The sequence below is a fragment of the Rhagoletis zephyria genome, unplaced genomic scaffold, assembly GCF_001687245.7.
Source record: "Rhagoletis zephyria isolate East Lansing unplaced genomic scaffold, Rhagoletis_zephyria_1.1 Rzeph_scaffold_00368, whole genome shotgun sequence".
Lineage (NCBI taxonomy): Eukaryota > Metazoa > Arthropoda > Insecta > Diptera > Tephritidae > Rhagoletis > Rhagoletis zephyria.
In genome coordinates, this window is record NW_016157452.1 from 135,815 (window position 1) to 159,805 (window position 23,991).

The window sequence follows — 23,991 nt, forward strand, 5'->3', positions numbered from 1 at the left end:
AATGGTCTAGTTCACTTTTTTTAATTTTTTATATTTACAAAATCTAACTAAAACATACAGATGTATTTAATCAAAATCAGTTACTACTTAATAGTGAAACAATGTATAGTTTTATTTGAATTTTGCATCTCTGCGGCCGATTCAGTTCCAAGAATCGCATTTAGCTGTATTATGTCATATTTCGTATATAGCACAGTTATGCTCATCGAATCGTCTAATCCATCGGCCGCATTCTGATTACTATCATTCATCATATTAACCATTTCGGAATACAATTGCGGCCACATTGGTGGCTGATACATAATCAAATGCCGAATGCCCTTTATTCTTGTACGCTGATAGAAGTGATATCGCTCTGAATAAAGCAAAAAGTGCACACCACTGTGGTAGAACATATCACGTGCCCGCGCCACTTTTTCTCTCTTGGTATATTCGCAAATTTGTGCAAAATTGATTGATTCTGCTTTCAAATAGTTACGCAAGCGTACGTAGTCAAAGTAACTGGGCACATATATCATACAATGGGCGAACGACGGCTTTCGATAGCGTGGCAGAATTTCTTTGACAAAATATCGGAAACGTGCATCGAAGACAGAATCTAAACTTGTGGTGTCCATTAAGTGAAATATTTGTGGTGTTGTGACGAACACGTTGTTAATGTCGCCCTGAAGAATTGGATTCGATACAGAAACTTTGCCACTGTAATTGAAGCACTTATTGGAGAATAGTGAACGTATCTCGGGTAGCTCATGTGATGAAAGTACAATAGTTTGTCGGTAAAAGCGGCACAAACCATTCAAACACCATGGACGAACGCGTTGCAAATTTACGCTACTTAAAGATTGTGGCTGCAAATGCAAGTGATCTATTACATGTAGTAGGTTTTCCCAATTCTGCGCTAGGAACATCTCGGTTTTATCCAATATTAGGATTTCGATGGAGTTCAGAAAATCAAAGGCACCCGCTTCATTGTTGTTTGAAGCCATTCCCAACCGTAAACCCAACGGCGAAGCCACAATTATATCTGACGCATTAAAATCCGTATAAAGTTTCAAGCTTTTCTTAGTTATAGAAATGCCAATCTTAAAATTATCATCAATATTGCCCTTAAAAGTTTCGACATAATCATCCGATTTGGGTTTGGTTTTAGGAAAACTTAAGCTGTCGCCGGTATATTCCTCGGTAAAACGGGCGTAATTCATTATTTTTCCATCTATAAAAAAAAATCATTATTACATTTTTAGTTGTGAAATTTAATACATTTGTTCATAAATTTAAAGCAAAAACTTAAATTTATACATTTACCTACCCATATTTTTACCATACAATAGCCGCCCCATATTTGTCACCGTTTGATATGCGCACTTTCGGAAAGGTAATATAATGAGCACTTTGGGTCGCGCTAATCCTTGATCTCGATAGCTATCCGGTATTGTGATCATATTTGGTGTAGACGTTAATTTCATATTATGTTTCAAAATGCGGTTGCGCGTTTTTAGCATGTGATTCAGTACGTGTGCGGTGTAACAAAATCGTAATTCATTTACTTTGTCTTTGGATACGCTGGGGTAACAGAAATCTCGGTAATTATTAAGAATTTGAAAAACTTCTAGTTGAAGGGGTGTGATTTCCTTTGATATATTATCTAGTATCGTTGCTCTGACACCCATTCTTCGCAAACTATCAGCATTCAGTCGTTTGATACTGCTGTTCCAATCGAGTGAATTTGTTGCTTCATCTTGACATTCAAGCTGCGGTATTTGTGTCCTCAATATGCCTAACTGAGGCCATGTAAAAATTGGTTTCTTAATAAGGGCCTGTTGAGACCATAAATTATCAACCTTTTCGAGCGGCAAGTCGAAATCAAAATGCAGCGCAAATGTATCGTCCGACTTCACCGGTTCTAATTCTTCAACTTCTGTACTTTCTTCTACTATATCCTCTTTGATTTTATGCTTTTCATCGGTGACTAACGATTTCTCATCTGAAACCTCATCACTCAAATCATAGGCCCGTACATATCTATTATCTATTTAAATTGGATACAATTTAACCATATTTAGTTTTACTGTTTTTTATATCCTTACCATTCGTAGATAGTGTATCCATAAGCTCACCAAAAATATTTTCTTCCTCATTGTCGTCCTTATACTCTTCTCTTATAAATTCCAAAATTTTACCCTCGGTATCGTCAAGTTTAGTTTCCTCCTTTTCTCGGTAGGACTTTTCTAAAAGTGCTTGTTTCCGGTGCTGCTCCATCATCTCCTTTGCTTTCCGTTTGAATTTAAGATTCTTATGTGCCTTGCTCAAATTCGCATTTCGCACCTTTGCTTTAGGTTTGTTTTTTGGGCGCATTATATGTAAATTATTATTTATTACCTGGCAAGTAACTAATTAAGGAATCTAGTCAAAATATTGTTGCAATCACGTAAACATTGCGTTTTTATCCGACCATGCTGTTTTATAGTGTTGCCGTATCCAATATAAAACCCTGATATGGATAAATTTAAAAAATACAGGGCAATTCCAACACCAAAATAAGAAACTAAGCCCGTTAAAGAATTTGTAAGCTGTCTTAGTTTTATTTAGGCTGCGTTTCTTTATACATTCCGGATTATCCTATTTCACAGCCGGAATAAACAGAATGCGTTTGAAATATAGGTGAACATATCATCAGGAATGTTCTAAAGAATAAGTAAACAATAAAATTTATTCCAAACGTTTAGAATGAATAAAGAAATGCAGCGTTAATAGTTTACAAACATTTTCCTATAATATTTAACTTTCAGATATTTCTGCACTTTGTCAATGGCAAAATATATTACAAAAAATCAACCCTATTAATCTGGCACATCTGCATTTAATTATTAATACAGCACACCCTGTATTGACTTTTGGCGCTTGCATATTTGCAACTAGTTTCACTACAAGCAAAAAAAAACAAAACTAGAAAAAAGCGTAAATATGGCACAAAAATCTATAACGTTAGTTTCCAAAACATTAAGGAATCCTTTCGTACGTGTTAATATCCAAAATAAATTTGTTTTTAGGTCATTCTTTAAGCCAGCTGCGAGTGCAAAAATTGAAGAGGCGTCGAGCGCAAAGCGCTGCAGGTAGTTTATACAAAAACGCGCTAAACTTTTTTGAGCAATAATTGATATCCTATTCAAGACAGGAAAGTCCACAATCGAGTGAAAAGAATGGCGAGCCGGAGCAAAAGGTTCTAAAACAATCTGCGGTGTCTCCCAAAACGGAAACTAAGAAAAGTCTACAGATTAATGGTAAAAGTAGTGAAACGAAGAAAAAATCACCAAAGGCTTCTAAAGAATCTCCCAAAAATAAACTTGAGCAAATTCCATTGAAAAAGGAAACCGCTGAGATCAAAAAGGATGTGACTAGAGAGGCTGCCAAATTGGTAGACGAAAAACCTACAACAGCAGCTAAAGGTAGTGCAGAAAGCCCTAACAAAAATGAAGCTTTGAGTGTAAAGAAACTTTCGGTTGAGTCAAACCAATGTGGTGCCGAATATAATCCAGGAGCAACGAGATATCATCCTATAAAGGACGCGTATTGGAATGGAAACAAAAAGTGAGAAAATTGGCATTTAAATTTATTATTTGTATTATTTACTATACTTTCCAAAACAGCACACCTTATTTGGCTTTGGCCAGAACTTTTGAACTAATTGAAGACACTAAAGGACGTTATAAGATGGTAGAGATACTTGCAAATTTCTTATGTTCAGTGTTATTATTGAACACAGATGATTTACTGTACTGTATTTATTTAAGTATCAACCAACTGGCACCGGCTTATGAAGGTATGTTTATTTTAATTGAAACTGCAAATTTCAATAAGTAAAAAGGTGCGAGTATTTAGAAGCATATAAAAAGAGAAAAATTCTTTCCTCACATTTGCAGGTGTTGAGCTTGGAGTGGCAGAGACTACATTGATGAAGGTTATAGCCGTATCTACTGGGCGTGAACTAAAGTTTATTAAAGCTCAAACGCAGGAAATTGGCGATCTTGGTATTGTTGCCGAGCGCTCCAGAGTTTCACAGCGAATGATGTTCACGCCAAAACCTCTAACAGTACAAACTGTCTATCAGAAATTGAGAACAATTGCGAAAAGTTCCGGCAAAGCCAAATCACCAATTATACATGATCTCTTTGTGGCATCACGATATTCAGAAGCGCGATTTATTATAAGATCACTGATTGGCAAGATGCGTATAGGAATTGCAGAGAAAAGTTTGTTTCAAGCTTTGGCAACAGCTTTAGTCAACAGTCGAGCGTACGATGAGAAATGTCCAAAGAAGGCGAAACAATCTGAAGCTGATATAAAGAAGGATATCGATGATATTACTTTTCTGCTAAAAACGGCTTATTGGTAAGACCAAAATGAATATTTATAGTAGAACAACAAATAAAAAAAATTAATAATTGTTACAGCCAATGTCCAAATTTCGACAAAATCGTATCGACACTACTCACTCATGGTATCGATGATTTGCTCAAGTATTGTTCAATGGAGCCAGGTGTCCCATTGAAGCCAATGTTAGCGCACCCAACAAGGGGTGTATCCGAGGTGATGGATCGCTTAAAAGGCAACATTACATGCGAATGGAAGTATGATGGAGAACGGGCGCAAATTCATCGTGACAAAGATGGCAACGTTAATATATACTCTCGTAATCAGGAAAATAATACAACCAAATATCCCGACGTAATACAGCGCATAGATGAATTCAAAAAGGACAGTGTTGAATCATATATAGTTGATAGTGAAATTGTTGCATGGGATATTGAACACAAACAAATTCTGCCTTTCCAAGTACTAAGCACACGGAAGCGAAAAAATGTCGATTTAGAAGAGATCAAGGTGCAAGTCTGCGTTTATGCTTTCGATTTACTGTATTTGAATGGCGAGGCGTTGACTTCAAAAAACTTCGCTGAACGAAGGCAATTGCTAAGAGAAAACTTTAACGAAGTTGAAGGAGAATTTCAATTTCCAACTTCATGCGACACAAATGATCCGGACGATATACAAGGCTTTTTGGAGAACTCCATTAAAGGTTGGTTGAAAAATGTAATTGATATTATAATGTAGATTTTTTAATTTTAATTTAATTTCGATATATATGTAAATGCTTCGATTTTAGGAAATTGTGAAGGCCTGATGATCAAGTCGCTAGATAATGACGCATCTTACGAAATTGCTAAACGTTCACACAAATGGTTGAAATTGAAAAAGGATTATTTGACTGGCGTTGGAGACTCGCTAGACCTCGTTGTTATCGGCGGTTACATTGGCAAGGGCAAACGAACTGGTGTGTATGGCGGCTTCTTGCTCGCCTGTTACGATGATGAAAATGAGGAGTATCAAAGTATTTGCAAAATAGGCACAGGTAAGTGTAAATTGGGCTATGTCTTTTAATGCGGTATGTGGTAGTAACATAAAACAACATAAATCTTTCATCTTTAAGGACTGAATGATGATGATTTAAATGCACATGCCAAATTCTTTAAGGAGCACACGATACCGGCACCAAAATCTTATTATCGTTTTGATCCCACCCTAGCGCCTGATACTTGGTTCGAGGCTGTGCAGGTTTGGGAGGTAAAATGTGCAGATCTTTCATTGAGTCCCGTACACAAGGCTGGAATTGGTATTATTGATCCAGAAAAGGGCATATCACTGCGGTTTCCACGTTTCATACGCATGCGTGAGGATAAATCAGCGGAGGATGCAACATCTGCACAACAAGTTGCCTACATGTACCGCAATCAAGATCAAGTCAAGAATCAAAAATCGAATCCTGCTGAATTTGATGATGATTTTTATTAATCGTGTAGAAAATTTAAATATGTATTTTTATGAAACCTCTATACGATTTACCTGTTTATTGCAAATCGAGAAATTTATAATTTTACAATCTTGCACAGCCAGTAAAATGATTTCAAATGAGTACCAATGTATGTCGCAAATAATTGCACTAGTATGTATGTATAAGAAAATATTACGAGTTGCTAACTAAGCTCAAAACATAAAAATATTTTAAATTTTTTTCTCCATTCAATTCGATATGATTCTACAAGCGAGAAGCTTTCAAATGAAGAAGATTTCATGAAAATATTTCCCTTAGAACCACAATTATAAATATTTAAAGCAAGTTTTTGGTGCAGCGAATTCAATATTTTCGCATTGCGTATGTACGGATTTTCTTACGATAGCAGAGACTACAACCACAGCGCTGGGCACATGTTGCTAGCTCTAAGTCGTCAACATGTTAACAAAATGACGTTGACATCATGTTGGCTTGGAATCATAAACATGTGTCTTTTAGAGAAATGGTTGCGGTCTGTGCTACTCCAGCGCAGCCACAGGGTGCACTTGATTAATATTTTTCGTCATTCGTTGCTCAATTTTTTTTTTTTGATGATGCATTTCCGAACGTTCTTACTGCAATCGAAAATGACTTTTTTGATGATGCATTTCCGAACGCTTATTTGCAGTTTATCGATTTTAAATATTTATAGTTGCCGTTCTACTAGGAATATTTTCATTAACTTTTCGGCATTTTAAAGCTAAAAACTTGAGTTAAATTACTCTCCAATAAAAATACAATCTGTGCGTACGATTATTAAAATCGAAATATAGCCTAAAACTAAAGTTTCAGTGAACTGAAGAGCTATCAGCAAGAAATCTGGTCGAAAGTTGGCCCACTATTCGGAAATGCAGCAAACCAAAGCATCAGTGTATGTTACTTCCAAACGTTAATTGCTAGAAAAGTCCAATTTCGGCATTTATAGTTTAGAAAATAAGAGACTGATGCTCTGTTTTTCCGATTTTTGAAGTTGGCTTTCATAAAAATAAAAAATGTTATTACATTTTTGTATGAAATTATTATTTTTTAATTACCCGTATTTGAAATAAAAATAAAAAACTTAATAAATTGTGAATTTCAATACTCTTTCAAGTGTGAACTTACGTGCAAAAAACCTTAAAAATATTTAAATGTTTAGTTTCTTTTTGGTATTTTATTATTCACTTTCTACTATTTATATTGCATTACATTAATACGATCTTTTAACCTAAGGCTTCTTTATTTCATATAAGTATGTATTATTATTTTCAACTCAGTTGTTTTGTAATCCAATTATTTAGCTAAATTTTCCATTAGGTTTCAACCGTTTAGTCATAATTTCCGCTTGAGATTTCCACATTCTCATCGAAGAATCCCAACATTAGCATTTCTTTTTCAGAAAAGTTATAAGGAAAATGTAGACTAGTTGGCACGAAAATTTCCCCGCGTATGTTGCTAAGGAGATAAATAAATACATACAAGTAAATTAATTGTTGAAAACGGGGAACTTAAAAAAAATCCATACAGAATAACGAATTTAAAATAAATCACCTCTTATCGTTTTCGCTAAAATATAAACGTCGATATCAATATTTACGACATATTTATCGAAAACGTAATCGATATATTGGGGAATATATTCGAATCGAAAATTTTGAATTTTTCTAAAATTTTTTTAACACTTTACAAAAATTTCCAATTTTCGAATCCTACGAAATCGATATTTATATACATTTATCCATTTTATTTTACAATTCCGAAAATACAAAATAATTAATTATGGAGATGTCTTAAACTGGAAAAACCTTTGAAACTTTTATTGATCTGTCAAAACTTCTTTGAAAAACACTCAAAAGTTTTAAAGTTTTTCGAGTTTAAAGGTCATTTTCACGATGAAGAATGAACTTACCGACTTTACTTTCAATTTTCATTCTGAAAATCGGTAGGTTAAAACCACCTTACCAACAGGTAGTAGCAGTAGAGCAGATGATTCGATTTTTTTTTTTATTATTTGGTCTCTAAAATTAATTTTTTCATAAAAATTCTCAATTATCCAAATTTATTTCATAAAAAGAAGCGATCTAAAACCAGCTTTTGGAACTGTCGCTTAACTCTGCAACACAAACGCTGATTTTTGGGCCTTGTAAAGAATGAATCGATGCTTCGGACGTAAACAAATTAACCAAGAAAGAATGTCGCACCAACTTTTATTTATTATTATTTTTTTTTAAATTTACATGACCTAATAAAAAGGTAGAATATTTTTTAACACTTTAGAGACCAAAAGCAACAGCAAATTACACGTTAATGTTGATTTTGCTCTAATGTTACTCCCTGTTTCATATGCCTTGGAATTACCTAACTTTGAATATGTAAATATTACAATACAACTTACGAATTTGGTGTCTCATTATAGCCAATGGTGTATTTATAGGGTATATTTGTGGCAGCACGTTTCGAGGCGCACCAAGTTGGCTCGTATTGCATCGCATAGAAAGGATAATCGAATGCATTAATATATATTTGAACACATAAGCCATGACTGCTGTAATATGGTTGACTAGAGGCAGCCGGCTGGAAGTGACCGCAGCTACCCAAACGGACATTCTGATGGCAGGTATAAATACGTGTACCCTTGTCGCGACTCGAATGCAAACATTGTACATGGCGGGCGGCGTCACGGTGATCGATGTGGGTGAAAACATCAAAACCGGGACCAGCCATATCACAAGCTACAAACATAAATTCAGTGAAAAATTAAAAACCGCTTTGATAAAAACCAATACCATTAAATACTTACTATCTATGCTGCGGAAAAGGTAGTCCTTACTCAGACTTCTGCCGACAGCCGACGCTAGCTGTCCGCCAAAACTGAAACCGAACATGTAACCATTGTCCGGATTGAAGCCTTCGTTTATAAGCAGCAGCATGCGCTTTGTAATTACGTTGGATATCCTGCGAAAACTTCTGTACAACCACATATAAGAGTCTTGCGCAAAAAATGCATAGTCTATGCACACTATGCAACCGCCGCGATGGTATGTCAGACCTGTAATTAAATAAAAAAAAAAAAAAACAAAAGCAACCACAACAAATACCATATTTTCATAAGTTTCATAAGCTGCATCAGCGTTTAACACCTTACAAAAATTTTACTCACGTTCAATGAGTGTGAGCACCCATTCGGTTTCGCAACTTTGACGCCAACCATGCATTATGAAGGCAAATTTTTCATCCGGCGAACAGCCAGACTTAGCCAAGGCGCTGGTTTCATCACTTGCGCTTTCGTAAACCTTTTCACCATTCCTAATTTAATTTTCATTCTTAATTTTTATTTCACTTACATACATACATATGTACACATTTATTTATTTGAAATTTTTGTATTTTACTTCGTTAAACCTGTTTCAAGACAATTGGAGCCGCACCCAAACGTACGTACCTGTAGTATTTAAAACGTATACCCTTGCGAAACTCTTTTTCATTTTCCCAACGTCTATTGAGTCTCAAGGTCTTCAATTGTTTTATTAAACCTGCGGGCTGGAGTCTACCAAGGCAACGGCGACAGGTGCGTTCATTACGAATGCCATCTAAATCCTGTTGATCCCCATCTTCATTGGCAATAAGCAATTGTAAGAGTGTTAAAAATATAAGCAAATATAAATTTAGATATTTCGAGGTCATTTTTAAACGCCGAATTGTAATGCACTTTGAACATTGTTTGGTTTAGAACGCTTTGCTGACATTTGCACTACTGTTTGTTGTTATGGAGTTTGTGGTAATAAGCGTTTGCGGTTGACTGATTTACTATTACAAGTTGAGAAACTTTTTCCACAAAACTAGTTTAAGCAGATAGTAGGCAATATGCGTAAGCAGATAGGGCTTACAGAAATAATAACTTACAATTTTAATTTTTTTTCACAAAAAGAACGGAAGTGGCCTAAATTAGAAAAATAATAACTCGTACTGTTTTTTTTTTTTTACTTTTCATCAAATTAAGATCTTTAACACTAGAGAGACTGAAAAAGCTACGTACCTTGAAAGACGGACGGGGCTCATTTGGCCCAACTACTTTAAAATTAATTTTAGTAACAAAAAAACTTATAATGTAAATTAAAAACTGTTAATTCATTTTACAATTGAAACACATCCAGGAAAGGAAATAGAAATGCCTTCAAATTAAATTGTATGCAATTTTAATAAAAGTCATGACATACCAATTTAGAAGGATAACTGCCAACAGATAGATTGGCAGTAGAATTGAAAATGGATCAAATGAGCCCTTTTCGTCTTTATAGTGTAAAGCGCTTGAAATTTAAATCTGGACTTATATTATGAATCATTTTAATAATGGACATAAGTTATGCGCAATTTAAAAATTGGGCCTCAATTTTGGTAATGTAAAAAACATTAAAATATATTATTTTTGGTAATTTACCAACTAGGCAATATTTTTTCGGTTAATTCTGGTAATTAGAAAACTGGGCGCACGAATTTTTTTTTATCTAAAACCGAACCATTAGGAAAATTTGTGATATTGAAAGTTAAAGTTGGATATAATTTCTTGATAAGGGCCATTCCATTGAAAAGAGGAAAACGACATACATTTAAATATGCCCTAATTATCTCTATTTTAGTAGTAAACTCTTTTTGAATGACTACATTTCATAAGCTGTGGGAAAATATTATAAAAATCAAAATAAGTTTTAATTTATTATTTCATGCATAATTACTTTAAATATTTATTTTTTAATATTTCTATGAAAATTTTTATAAATCTCACTTTTGTTGAAAACGAAAGCGTATAATTCATATTTTACAACACAAATACATCGTTCGTGAAAATTAAGTGTTTTGGCTAAAATTCATCTTTGAGTGCACAAGGGTAAAATAGAGTTCTTTTCAGTGTCCCACCAGTCACATTTATTCAAATGATAGTTAAAATTCACAATTGATCACATTGTGGAGTAAAATGTCCCACTAGACACAATGGAATGGCCCATAACTTAATAAAATGAAAATATGTACGAAAATTTCTATTGATTTAAAACATACATTTTTAGGTATTTTTTGGTAACTCAAAAACAGCAGACATTTGTGGTAATTTAAAAACTGGACATAATTTTGTATATACGTTTTGTTAATTCAAAAACTGGGCACTGATTTTGGACACTTCAAAATTGGACATGAAGTTTTAGTTATTAAAAAACCGTTGCAGGGCAAAACCTCCGCAGAAAAATCAGACATAAGCACATTGATGTACATAAATATAACCCCATTCATCCCGTCGACTTTTTTTAGTTTCATTTTTTTTTTTTTTACTTAAGCCTTTAATTTTTACCGCGTCGCCTGCTGTGGCCGAATAGTTTTAGAGGTGTATACCAACACTCAGTAGATTGCAAGTTCGATTCCTGGCTCGACCAACATCCAAGTTTTCTTCTAACAGCGGTCGCCATCCATCTGGCAATAGCAAAACTGTGAGAGCATTTCAGCTCTAAAAAAGGTTCTCACAAGATACCATCTGCCATTCGTAGGCGGCGGTAAACTTAAGGACCCTCCATATACGTAGATAAGTTCGGCCATACCCTTAGCAAAATGTGTAATTGGAACCTGTGTTAGAAGATCTGCCATTCGAAGGCAGACGAGAAGGGGTATTTCCAAAGCAATGGGAGCCAATAAAGAAAGAATAAAAACAGCAGTAGGCATGTCGGTACTTATCTGGAGCTAAACTAAATTTATACTGCGTAATTTTATTTCCATAAAAATTTTCGGAATCAAAAAGCTCGAAACTCTGGTTATTCCATACGAAAAAAAGTAATAAGAAATCGGAAATGGAAGGTCTATCGCTTCAAAAAATCAGAAATAAGCGCTACTAGAAGGCTTCTATTTATTCATAGTTTTCTCTGTGTTTTATCTTTTTTTTTTGTAAATTTTATATTATGTGTCTAGTTTTCAAAAGGCCCAACTTTGTCTGAAAAAAAACAAACGCGGGACACCATAAGCAAAATAAAATGATCAAAAATCAACGGATTTTTTTAGAAACTTTAACTTGCACTTTACTAAAATTTAATAGGATATATTCTTGAATAATCAAAATTTTCTGAAAAAACTGATTAGAAATTTGGAAAATTTGTATGAAAATTGCTGCGCAAAGTTGCCCTATTTGTGCTGAAGGGTTTCCATACAAATTTTGACATTTAATTTGCCAGGGTTTAAAACTGCACACTTTGCCCAGTATGCGAGGGGTTTGCGCATTTAAATTAGTACTCTTAAGGTGTATGTATAAGGGTGATTGAATCGGTTTTTACAACCCGGTTTCCACCTGTTTTTTGCATATCTCATTATTTTTTTTTGAAATCTTGATTTTAACCCCCGGAGTTATTTATCGAACAAACCGGTTGTTTTCATTTCACACAAATCTTGACCTCTGAATAAAAGTTTTGAGTTTTTCGAAGTTTTCAAGGCTTTTTCCAGTTTAAGGGAAACAAACCTCTACATATAGAGATCTCTAGAACCATTGAACCATGGACTTTCCGGATAGCAGTAGGCACATCTAAGCACTCGGCTATTTCGCCACAGCACTACTCAAATCCGATAACTCAGAAAAATAATAATTCTACCTTTGAGTAAATTATTGTTGTTTTCCACACACTTTTTTCATTAAAAACGACCCCAGCTAAATAAAATTGTTGGGTATTAAAAAACTTTAAAAAAGACCAAACGTGAATTTTTCACTGATTTTGACTTTTTTAATTTTGATTTTAAAAATACTTTGAACTTATTTTATTTTGCTCTTTTCTGATTACAAGCTATCTTTAATGTTAATAACGTATGCGGACTGAAATGTGGACTATTTCTAAGCAGACTTTTTAAAAAATTCTCGTAAACACAGGAGCCAAAATCTACTGTGAAATTCTAAAAAGCAAAGGAAATGTCGGCTTTATAGAATAGGAAACAGTAGAGGGAAAACCCACGCGTGCGAAAAAACATGTTTCAGATAGCAGCGAAATGACACTGTAACAAGAATCATAAAATGCTTGATCTCTCTGCAAAATCACAGCATATAATGACAATGAAGTACGAAGTAAGCCAAAAAACATTACGAGTACCACTTTACCCAAAATTTTTTAAACATTGAAAGTGAAAATTAGAAGCGGCTCTGAGCGCTTTCTCAACATATGCTTGCACCACATTTATTTCAGTTTTGTACAACGGATTAGGGAAAGTTTTTTCATTGGGGACCCATAAACCGACTCCAGATATAGCTATGAACTGTTTGTCGTCGAAATGGCTAAAAACAATAAAAACTCAAATAGGCACAATAAAGTCCCAAAATAGTATTTAAAAAAAAGCCCTCCGCACTATGCCCGAAAATTTAAGCAAGCCAATCGTTATGGACATGAATCTTTTCTATAAAAATTTTTCTTGGAAATTTCGACAATATCTATGTATGTAAGTGGAAAAACAATATTTGTTGCATCCGAAAGTATAGCTGTTTCTTTTTACTATATCAGTTCGTATTTCATTCCACATACGTTAGTTTTATAGTAATTTTTTCCATGACTTCATACCAACATAAGCATTTTCACTGCATGAAAACTATGTAAAATAAAGCCGGTTTATCCGGTTTTTTTCTTAATTTCAAAATAGGGCACACGTTTTTTTAGAAATTGCAATTTTACGAAAACCTCGAAAACCGGGTTTGGAAAAAAGGCGAGTAGTCGAACACCCTAGTATGTATACAGTGTGCCAACCCAGCGCTCATCAAAAAAATAAAAGTTTTTGCAGGGAAGTACTGGCAAACAAACAATTGCCAAATATGGATATGAACAAAAAGAAACGTCAGTATTGGCACACTGTATACACTGTGGTACGAATTACATTATATTTATATAAAAAAGTTGTGTATTTGTGTTGCCTAATTATTTTATTTAGTTCCCAACAATAAAATATTTACGAATTTCCTACATAACAATTTTGTGTATTATTTATACATACTTACCTACTTAAATACTATACATATATGTATGTACGTACATTAGGATAGCCCTTAGTTATATGGAGAAAAATAAAAGTGTTTGGATTCTCGGTCTCACCCCCTAGAAACGTGTGAATAGCCTAAAGACTAAACTATACAAATTTTAGGTCAATCAAAAAAGGTTTAGAGGTGGCTCAAAGCGCACAAAGTTTCCCATTTGTTTTATATGGCGAAAAAACTATTTTTCGTAGAAATTGTATAGAATCCTTGAAAAGCAATATTTTTTAATTGGCAAACTCTCTCTTTAGGAGACATCAAAAAATAACACCCAATTGGTTATTTAAAATTTGTTTAGTATTAACAATTTTTATGGATCCCCTCATTGCATTTTTAGGGGTTTTGGGGGAACCATAACAAATTTTTAATATTAATAAACTTTTAAATAAATAATTGGTTATTTTTGTGGAAGTGTCCTAAAGAGAAAGAGTTTGGCGATTGGAAAATATTGACTTTCATGGGTTCTATACCATTTCTACGAAAAATTGTTTTTTTTTCGCCATATAAAATACATGAGAAACTTTGAGCGCTTTGAGCCACCTCTAAATATTTTTTGATTGAACCAAAACTTTGTATAGTTTAGTTTATAGGCTATTCACACATTTCTAGGGGGTAAGAACGAGAATCCGAGCTCTTTTCGAAATAAGGGCCACCCTAATGTACATATGTATACGTACATATTTTTATATAGAATACCTGCTTCCTCACCGCCTATTTTTTTAGGAATAAAAATATGAATATGTGTCTTTGATCAAACATGGTATTTTTATTTAATTGTTCTTAAAGAATTTTGTTTTTTATTTGCATATTTTTATTTCCACTGACACTAAAAATAAACCTATAACAACTCATATTGGCGAAGATGCATTCTTTGAATTATATCTCGACAATCATTAAACACTCTTTTGATATTTTCCGTATCAACTGCACATGTAAAGTGCGGATAACAGTAGTGTTTGCCATCGCCACTAGCAGTTGAAATACGCTGTAATGAGGCAGAAGAACGAAGGAGCAAATATTTTTTTTAGTTTATTTTTAATTTTGAATATTATTATTTTTTCTCTTTTTTTAGAATGTGGTGCATTTGTTGTTTGGTTTGAATGATTTATGGTAATGATTTGGATTTGGGTGGTAAACAAAAGTGGCGCAGATTAAGAGAAAGTTTAGGACAAAATAAGAAAATCATAAATAAGCAATTCTGCGATTATTGTTGGAAGATTAGCTTGTATATCCAAATAATTTGGCTTGTTTTGGGTCTCTGTTATAATAAGTATACGTACTTAAATCTTTTGTTTGATTCGCATTTGATTTCAGAGCTTGCATTTTCCTCCAGATTTGAGATTTGGCTGGTACCTTTTAGCAGTCACTTTTTCGGGAAATGCCCCACAAAGCATAGCCCTTCAGCAACCTCGCGCTAGCAAGAGCTAGGTTCTCACGTCATTTTCTTTGATATTGTATGAATAAAATAGAGCACTTGGCGTAATGGTCTGGAAAGGCGGCAGTCACTAACAATAGGTTATTGTATCGCCGAAGACTCTTTCATTTCTCTATTTAGTTTGCTTTTTCCCCGACATTAAAATCACGTATTACATATACTCGGATACACTTGAAAAGGAACATGATCCGAGGTTATATCTGGACTTGTGGGTATCGGGGGCTTCATTTCGAAGCATGTCTTAAAGCACTCTTTACAAAAATCGCATTGGCGCCAAATGTAATCGATTTTAAACAATATTTTTTTTTTTTTTACAATAGCTAGTATACAGATATTGTAAGAAATTTTTAATGGCTTCGAAAGCTCTTAAAAGCTTCATTTTATCACTTTCACTCCATTTTGCGGCAGGCACGTACATTTGCAACGAAAAAAGTAGGTAAATGCTGTATTATCAAATATCCATTCCGTTTTCTTTTTGAGTTTATCTATCGCAATAATAACTGATATGCTTATCTATTATTATTCTAAGGTAAGTTGAGCTTTAGAGCAGTGATTTCTTGATGAGTGCATCACTTTTGAGGCCTTAATTTATCCGAAAACGATTACGTTTTGAGTCTATGCTCGATATTTTATAAACAGGCATTAGAGGGTTAAGAAAATGGAGAAAACGAAGGGACTTCCTTGGATACTTTGTTTTCATGAATCAGAATAAATTTTGCTTAACAACTTTTTAAGCGTTCAAAGGACATTTCCTTCTATAAGGGAAGAAGAATGGGCCAAGCAACGGCACTGAAGAAAATAAAAAAGTTGAGCACTTCTCGGATCGAAGACTTTGCGGGCGATATGTTAGGAATAAAATTAAAAGGCCTGCAAATATTGTTGACAGCTGAAACTAACAGGCATCATCGCATGAAAACGTAATGAAATGGAACGAACCCCAAAGGCCACACGAAAATGATAGAAGGCTCCTTGGCAGGTTAACTACATATTGTAGTGATATTGCACCAAAATTTAAGAAAAAAGGTGAGGCTCATGATTTTTGCAATTAAGTATTCTAAGATCGAGAGGATAGTATGTATAGCGGCCTGAAGCGCGAATTCGTATTTTAGAACAGCTGAGCTCATATTTCAAACGGCGAAAATAGCGAAATATTCATAAGAAAACAATTATAAAGGAAACAATCTCCTCAACAAACCCGCATTATTAGATTAATTTTGTGAGTACAAAATTTTGCTCCAATTTATGCCATAGGACCTATAACAACAAGGATAAGGAAGCAAATTGTACCTTTTTTCTCTGGCCACACTATTTTCGAGACCTTAATTCACTGGCGATGGAATTTTCAATGACCGAGATGTCCATGAATTATTATATAAGGCCTATAAAAGTCTTCCAAGCAAGGTTTTTAAAAACATTGGCATTAAGGAGGTAGTGCATAATACCAAAGTACTCGTATTAATTAAAAAACAAAATATCAAACGGAAAAGCCTAACAAACAAACTTGAAAAACCTGCTCAAACAGGCCCGGTGGGCCACAAGGATATACAGAATCGTATGTACTGTGGTCCGCAGCTCGTCGTTTTCATTGTGTTCGGGCTACGATCTGTTCTACGAAATTGTAGTGAGCAGTACCGTACCGGGCTTGATTGATCTGGGCTTTCAACGGATTTTTGAGTTTTGTGTGTGATGACGTGAAATTTTCAGTGCAACGAAAATGTATGTATGTATGTGAGCATATACAAAGTCGCATATGGGTATTTCCATACGTCATATACGTGACAGTCGTACGTTTAAATGAGATACAAACAAGGAAAAACATTTGTTTTTTTTTTACTTTTTTGGTCCATTATGTAACACATAATTAGCTCTATGTTTAACCGAAAAATGAAAACCGCATGGTCCTGAAATATATAGGCGAGACGTTACGTGACAAAAATGGAAGTCGATTTTTTCTTCTCTTACAAAATCGCAAAACTCTGTGAATGGTGGATGGCTCTTTTCATGAAACTTGTTTCAGTATGATTTGGAGTAATGCTAGTTGTTTTTAGAGTTTTTTGAATTGATGCAACTTGTTTTAATTTTCTTTTACAACCTCAAATGTGAAACGTTAATGACGTGACATAAATTTCCATATATATATTTTTGTTAATATTGCTTGTACATGAATTTTTAACGCAAATAAAACATGCATTTTGTCGAATATACTGTATACTTTGACTTCAGCGCCAATTCAGGGTAATCTTTTCTTGGAAATGATTTATTATGTTTCAACTACATACGCCAAATTCGAGCCAAATCGGACCATAAATACGGTTTTTCAAAATATCTCGACCCTGGCGCACCTAGCAAGACCAGTATATATTTAAAAAAGCAGACAAATTGGCCCATAAATTAGATATATGACTTTTTTCGCGGTAGATTTTCCGATGGAAACACCCATATTCAAAATTGTATGTAGGGGAATAAAAAGTAACGAGTTACCCTTTAATTTTAAGGATGTGCATGTATAATGGTGTGCTTTTACTTTTTGCAAGCTTTTTTTACTTTACATAAATATAAATAAAATTTGCTATATGTGACAGGGAAAGTTAAGAGGGATCGACGGTTCGAAAATAAGTTTTCGAGGAAAACAACTTTGAAGTTAACAACTGAAATCGATGTGTACTTTTATTGGCAATCTGTCAATTTTTGAAGTGAAAAGAAAACACTAGTGCAGGTAGAATGCTGCGGTTTGTAGCATTGCAAAGAGTGTAGCAAGTCTCGTTCTATGAAACGGTGATGTGAAAATAAAAACTTAGTTTTGTTTTTCATTTTAAGCGATTCCCGATCATTAAATACTTTTTGAGTTTAAGGCAACAATATTCTTTATGACAAGATGATGTCTTTGAACAAAATGCCGAACTCTTCTTTTTCAAAGACACAAAACTTTGATTCTCATTCGAAAACATAGTGAAATTATACTAGGTGAAGTAATAGGAGCGAGAAGAAATATTTATATTGGTTTGAACCATCTTGTGTATTTGAAAATTTGCCTTTAAAATGTTGGATAAGATAGCCGAATGACAGATATGAAAGTGGGAAAGCTGTTTTATTACTTCAACTGTTTATTGAGTCTTGATTCGAAAAACGAATCGCAATTTTATGTGAAGTGGTGAAAAATGTTTTCACTTCACATTATTAGAGAACAGAAATTGGCTCTTTTAACTTTTCCTGTGACAAATTTGCATTTATAAAGTTCTTATCATTTACAGAGCCAATCGGCCCTATTCCGATTATCGGAACGACAGTCGTTCGTCGAAATTTGAGATTTTCATTGCCGTTATGAGGCAACCGATGACATAATCTACTAAAAATTTGTATTGCTATTATCCTTTCGAAATGAAGAAGTATTGAAAACGTGTTAAAATCTGTCGTTAATGTTTTTATCTACGACTCAATTCAACGAACGACTGTCGATGCGAACAACTTACGACAACCGGAATAAGGGTGATTAAAGAGTAAGACGTTTCGGTTATTTTTCCCAAATATGTATGTATTCAAATTTCTTACTTACCAAAAACTCATCTCGAATGAAATATTTTGCTCTGATCACTTCTGGGTCATCACCAGATTCTGTTATAGCATCACCTGTAAATTAAAACAAGAAAATAAATTATTGAAATTTCCATTTTGTTCAAGGCTTTCGATTAAAAAAATAATACAATGTCCGATTTCCACTCCGCATTAAGAAATAAAATTTTTGTCATTTCAGTGTCAAGTGGGAATTTGACATGGTAATTTTTTAGTTTAGCACGAAATAAAGTAAAATTATAATAAGAATTAAAAATTTTAATCTATTAAATATTTTTATATTGCGATTATACTGACATCGACTGACGACGAAGTAGAGAGGAGAGTTTAAACCCTGGAAGTGATGGTACATATATAAATACAGTGCCGTACAAAAGTATTGCCACAGAGAATTTTTCTCAATGTATGCAAAGTTTTTTGTTCTAATTTCTTTTCGCTAATTTGTTATAAAAATATAGTTCATATCTCTCTCGCCATCTCTCGATCAAAATTTTACAAAGAAGTTATTAAAATCTCTAAACTATTTGCAAAGCTCAATAATATTCAATAAATTTGCAAACTAATTAGCAACTTTCTAATCAGATTTTTTAGAAAAATTCAAAGTATGCAGTGGGCTATAACATTAAATTGTAGTATAACAAAGTGCAAAGTGCTAAAAAAAACCCATTGATTTTTGGCAAGTTTTTTTCCTGACGCTGTTATTATTTTCATCCATAGAAAAAAAATTGTCGGACATTGGAGTTACAGGAAAAATGATTCCGTACTCCAAAATCCTGTTAATGAGAGTGATTTTTGGAGAGTTCTGCAAGATTTTACCCGAACTTTTTCTTCTGGTAAAATCATGTAAAGTGCCCAGCCAGCAAAGAAACGTAAATTTTGCCGACAGTGCAGTTTAGCTCAATTTTCCGTATCCGAAAACGCACACAAAAGACTGCTACAGTTATCAACTTTCGTATCCGGAAAATGTTCGAAAAAGATGATGTCATTTGAAAGCAATAATTGTATTTTATTTGCTGAAGCTAAACATTTGAAAACATGCATGCGTAGTCGGCAGTGGCTGAGCGTGCAGATGAGTGTGCTGCTATTTGGTAGCTTCCAGAAAGTGCCGAGTTCGAAATCCGTCCTAATTTTATTTTATATCTTTTGAACCATGAAAAAGTATCTGTGCAGAAGGAAAGCGTATTGAACGAAAAATTCAATCAGACAAATTTCAGAAAAAAACAGCCGAAAACTTATCCTTTTCATCACCATTTTCGGTACTTTGCTGTACATACGTTTCTGCCGCACACTTTAGTGAGATCATTAAAGTATCCGGAAATGGAATCGGTAAGCGGACAAAAATCCGGTTTTCATAGACGTATTTTTCGTTTTCGGATTTTTTGCTGGCTGGGTGTAAAGCGATCACTGTTTGAAAAAATGCCTTTTTTGTTCGCGTACTTTTTGGCTGCTACTCACTTTTTACTCTCACCGCAGAGAGTCATTTTGCTGTTTGACATTTTTGTTACTGAGAGTAAAAAGCGAGTAACAACAAAACCAGTGATCGCTAGAGATATGAGCCATATAACAGTAGTAAGAGTTTTTATTCTTTGAATTTTGAATTGTGTCGTTATTGCAGAGTACCATCGATATGTACTTTTGAGAAATGTTACTTCAGTTGAATTTCGTATGTAAGGGAATATGTGGAAATGCGAACCTGAGCGCGAACCAGAGCACGAACTAACTAAGGTACAACTTTTTTTATGATTTTTTTTTTTTACCTTTTAGGGCACAAAAATATTTTTGTCTTTTATTTTATTTTTTATTTTTCATTTTATTTTGTATATTTTAATATTTTTGAAAGCCCAATCGCCTTAGGGAATAACAGAAATTACCGCAAATGGTTGCTACTTGTTAAAATTGAAATTATGTAAGGTGAGCAAAAGATTAATCATAAAAATTTACGATAGTTTTTAATATTTGGGACCTAAAATCTTTTACTTAAGTATAGCTTTATTTTTAAAGCTTTTATGTATTTCCAACTACCTGTTTCGGCAATTGAGTGGTTTATGTGAACCTATGTTAAGCTGGATTTCCATTGAGCGCTAAGTGACAAACATTTTCTTTTTTACAAAGACAGAAATTTAAAAAAATTGTCATTAAGTTCGTCTCCACAGGGCGTTTTGCAAATGCATTTTTTTGGAAATGCGGCGTTAGAATAGACTTTGAATATGTCAGTGTAAACTCAAAATAAGTTCAGTTTTTTTTTTTAATCTTATTTGGCAGCTGATTTACAAGTGCTTCTAATATAATCTAACAAATTAAACATCGGCGGCTTCAACAGTAGACAACTAACTCGCATTCGGTGATTAACTTTACAATTTTAGCCAACTTAATTTTAACCGAGGAGCTTATCAATTCGTCGGAATATGTGTGTGTGGCGTTAGAATAGACTTTGAATATGTCAGTGTAAACTCAAAATAAGTTTTCAGTTTTTTTTTTAAATCTTATTTGGCAGCTGATTTACAAGTGCTTCTAATATAATCTAACAAATCAAACATCGGCCGCTTTCACAGTAGACAACTAACTCGCGTTCGGTGACTAACTTTACATTTTTAACCGACTTCAAAAAAGGAGGAGCTTATCAATTCGTCGGATTTTTTTTTTTTTGTATGAATGTTACTTAATGCCCTCAATATCTATAGTTAACTACCGAATGAGAGTTATCACGTCTAAGTAATAATAAATGTTAACTGCACGCCCAATTAATATCTACCCAAACCACTGAAGCACAAACATAAATCATTTTTATTTGCTTATACTTACTTGGTGTTTGATACTTGTTAAATTCGGAAAAGTATTCCGAAAGTTTACTCTTTCCAGCTTTAATTTTTTCAGCTAACAAATCTTGCTTATTTAAAAATAAAATTACAGAAATTGTGCGTAACCATCTGCAAATATGAATAGTTTAAAATTAATCGAGATTAAAAAAGCGGATATTGCGCATAATATTTAATATGCAAATACTAAATACAATACAAATAAATATGCTGATGAGATGTACATATGATTTCCCCAAACTTTTCTGCAGCATATATAAATATAAAATAAACTGCAAACATGTATTTATTTCTTATTTTTTTTGGAGTCGTTTGAATGCATAAAAATAACTCTATTTTTTATAGTAAAATTACGCCCTAACTTAACATCATTTTTTATCAAATGCAACATTTCTTTTAATTACCTGTTATTCCAAATGCTTTTGAATAAGTCCAATGATTCACGGAGACGATTTTGCGTTGGATCTTCTCGCAATACCATATTGTAGCTTGAACATGCAGTTACAAAAATTATAGCTGTAACATCATTGAAGCATTGAATCCATTTACGCCGTTCATCACGTTGGCCTCCAACATCGAACATGCTGCAAAATTAATTAATATTTATACATGTTAAGTTATATGTAGATTATGTTGGGCATGAATATGCATATGCATAGGTATATACATATATACATCGTTTTTTATGCAGATACTTACTGGAAATTTACTTTATCCACTTGAAATCGTGTTTCGAAAATGCCAGAAGTCAAGACACGGCATCTTAAAATATCCTGCTCGCTTGGTGTGTAATCTGGTTTCTTTATTATGCTTACCCGATCCAAAAAACTTGAAAGAAGGAGAAAATATAAAATAAAAATGTGGATTTAGATATATTTGGCAAGTTGCAAATGTTAAAATGACAGGAAATGCGAAAATGACAGGAATTTTCCATAATGAAGAAATTAAAAACAAATACTTTTTTGCTGGAAAATTGATTGCAGTTTAAGACTAAACAATCAATATTCTAAGCGAACTCACTATTTTGCGCAGTCAATCAGTTGATATTCATTTGATCTTTCAAATGTTTGCAATACTCCTCGATCTTTCCATAATTCCTCTGTATGCTCATAAAATTCCGGAGGATAATTAAAATCGGGACCTGAAAGAAATTTTATAGGAAGTTAGTAAAAAGTTAGTACATATGTACGCTAGGGTGGAGTAATTTCTTCGGAGCAAAGTTTTCCTAGAAATTATACGAATTATTTCTAATTTAAAAGTATACGATTAATTCTAAGCAAGAATGGCGAACACACTTTAGACCAAAACTTACGTTTGACCATCCCAATTTCCAAAAGAAAAATCAGTAAATCAGTTTATGAAGAAAACACAAAATTGTGTAAATGAAAAACTAATTTTGTTCAGGAAATATTATGGTACATACAATGATTGTTCTTTTAAAAATTGGGAGGGTCAAACGTCATTTGTTGTATATACTTTGTTAACCATTTTTGCTTAGAATCGATCATAGAATTGGAATATGCCATACACTTTTTTCGAAATTAAATTAATCCGCCCTAATGTACGTATGCCTAAAGGTATATTGTAAATATTTTTTTCATTTTTACTAAGATAAGGAACCATTTGAAAAAAAAGTTGTTTCTAGCATAACTTTTTAAGATCAGCCTAATTCTATGACATACATACAATTATTTATTTATACATACATAATACGTGGAGAGTAAATATTTAAAACGTTTCCTATGTAATCATTAAATTAAAAAATCTAAACTTTTGTTTGTGTTTTTAATACTACTACAAAATATGACCTTCTTTTGAATAACTTTTGAAAGTCTAAAGCTTAAATTTTCACATAAGTAATTAAGTTCTATAAACGTACATACATATGTAATTATTAATTTAAGCAATAATTTATTTTCTTACTGGAAGCGTAATCCTGAATGTATTCAACCCTTGTCTCGTTCTCCTTTTTTTCCAAAGAAACAGGTGGATTCAGTGTGCTCATGGCACCAGTAATTGTCTAAAATAGAAAGTCAAATAATCAATTGAATATATACTATAAAGTATGTGTACATATGCAGTGGCGGATTTATCGTACAGGCAACATAGGCTGAAGCCTAGGGCGGCAGAATTAAGGGGCGGCAAAATTTAAGACAGCTAAATTAAAAGAAAAAAATTTATTTGGATTCAGCTGCACTTGAAATTGTGTTTGTGTCTGTAAAATATTATTAATGATTCATCTCATTCAATACAATTCAAAATTAGAATT

At 33.4% G+C, this 23,991-nt stretch overlaps 4 protein-coding genes across 9 annotated transcripts in view; 1 reads left to right on the top strand and 3 right to left on the bottom strand.

The window, feature by feature from the left end:
* Positions 1–4: 4 nt before the first annotated feature.
* LOC108359263 (digestive organ expansion factor homolog) lies at positions 5–2,634 on the bottom strand. Its single transcript, XM_017611039.1, has 3 exons — positions 2,088–2,634; positions 1,310–2,029; positions 5–1,213 (listed from the first exon to the last, which is right to left on the bottom strand). The coding sequence occupies exons 1-3, from the start codon at positions 2,353–2,355 to the stop codon at positions 84–86; spliced, it is 2,118 nt and encodes a 705-aa protein (XP_017466528.1). The 5' UTR covers positions 2,356–2,634; the 3' UTR covers positions 5–83.
* Positions 2,635–2,759: 125 nt separating this feature from the next.
* DNAlig1 (DNA ligase 1) lies at positions 2,760–6,741 on the top strand. 2 transcript variants are annotated; one of them, XM_017611052.1, is made up of 8 exons: positions 2,762–2,984; positions 3,051–3,113; positions 3,172–3,588; positions 3,648–3,820; positions 3,921–4,389; positions 4,452–5,074; positions 5,162–5,407; positions 5,486–6,741. In XM_017611052.1, exons 1-8 carry the CDS (start codon positions 2,965–2,967, stop codon positions 5,845–5,847), a joined length of 2,373 nt encoding a protein of 790 aa, XP_017466541.1. In that variant the 5' UTR covers positions 2,762–2,964; the 3' UTR covers positions 5,848–6,741. The 2 variants fall into 2 exon arrangements, with proteins under 2 accessions (XP_017466539.1, XP_017466541.1); XM_017611050.1 differs by having other exon boundaries at positions 2,760–3,113.
* Positions 6,742–6,809: 68 nt separating this feature from the next.
* On the bottom strand, positions 6,810–10,608 carry LOC108359278 (uncharacterized). The gene is made up of 5 exons (XM_017611067.1): positions 9,309–10,608; positions 9,027–9,172; positions 8,667–8,915; positions 8,262–8,598; positions 6,810–7,321 (listed from the first exon to the last, which is right to left on the bottom strand). Exons 1-5 carry the CDS (start codon positions 9,548–9,550, stop codon positions 7,195–7,197), a joined length of 1,101 nt encoding a protein of 366 aa, XP_017466556.1. The 5' UTR covers positions 9,551–10,608; the 3' UTR covers positions 6,810–7,194.
* A 259-nt stretch (positions 10,609–10,867) lies between these two features.
* Galphas (G protein alpha s subunit) overlaps positions 10,868–23,991 on the bottom strand; it is a 16,740-nt gene continuing 3,616 nt past the window's right edge. For 4 of the 5 annotated variants that reach the window (XM_017611063.1, XM_017611062.1, XM_017611065.1 and 1 more), the window contains exons 3-9: positions 23,646–23,742; positions 22,743–22,863; positions 22,422–22,550; positions 22,127–22,306; positions 21,709–21,833; positions 18,890–18,963; positions 14,015–14,886 (exon numbers count right to left, since the gene is read on the bottom strand). In XM_017611063.1, coding sequence (XP_017466552.1) covers positions 14,740–14,886; positions 18,890–18,963; positions 21,709–21,833; positions 22,127–22,306; positions 22,422–22,550; positions 22,743–22,863; positions 23,646–23,742 — 873 coding nt within the window. In that variant the 3' untranslated portion in view covers positions 14,015–14,739. Of the gene's footprint in view, positions 11,491–14,014; positions 14,887–18,889; positions 18,964–21,708; positions 21,834–22,126; positions 22,307–22,421; positions 22,551–22,742; positions 22,864–23,645; positions 23,743–23,991 lie in introns of those variants that run through there. The other variant, XM_017611066.1, reaches the window with a different exon arrangement.

Coding starts and splice junctions, on each gene's coding strand:
- LOC108359263 (XM_017611039.1), bottom strand. CDS start 2,355: ATGCGCCCAAAAAACAAACCTAAAGCAAAGGTGCGAAATGCGAATTTG. Junction 2,030..2,087: donor GGATACACTATCTACGAATG/GTAAGGATATAA, acceptor CAATTTAAATAG/ATAATAGATATGTACGGGCC. Junction 1,214..1,309: donor ATTGTATGGTAAAAATATGG/GTAGGTAAATGT, acceptor TTTTTTTTATAG/ATGGAAAAATAATGAATTAC.
- DNAlig1 (XM_017611050.1), top strand. CDS start 2,965: ATGGCACAAAAATCTATAACGTTAGTTTCCAAAACATTAAGGAATCCT. Junction 4,390..4,451: donor CTGCTAAAAACGGCTTATTG/GTAAGACCAAAA, acceptor TAATTGTTACAG/CCAATGTCCAAATTTCGACA. Junction 5,408..5,485: donor TATTTGCAAAATAGGCACAG/GTAAGTGTAAAT, acceptor TTCATCTTTAAG/GACTGAATGATGATGATTTA.
- LOC108359278 (XM_017611067.1), bottom strand. CDS start 9,550: ATGACCTCGAAATATCTAAATTTATATTTGCTTATATTTTTAACACTC. Junction 8,599..8,666: donor CCTTTTCCGCAGCATAGATA/GTAAGTATTTAA, acceptor TTATGTTTGTAG/CTTGTGATATGGCTGGTCCC. Junction 7,322..8,261: donor TATAATGAGACACCAAATTC/GTAAGTTGTATT, acceptor TTATCTCCTTAG/CAACATACGCGGGGAAATTT.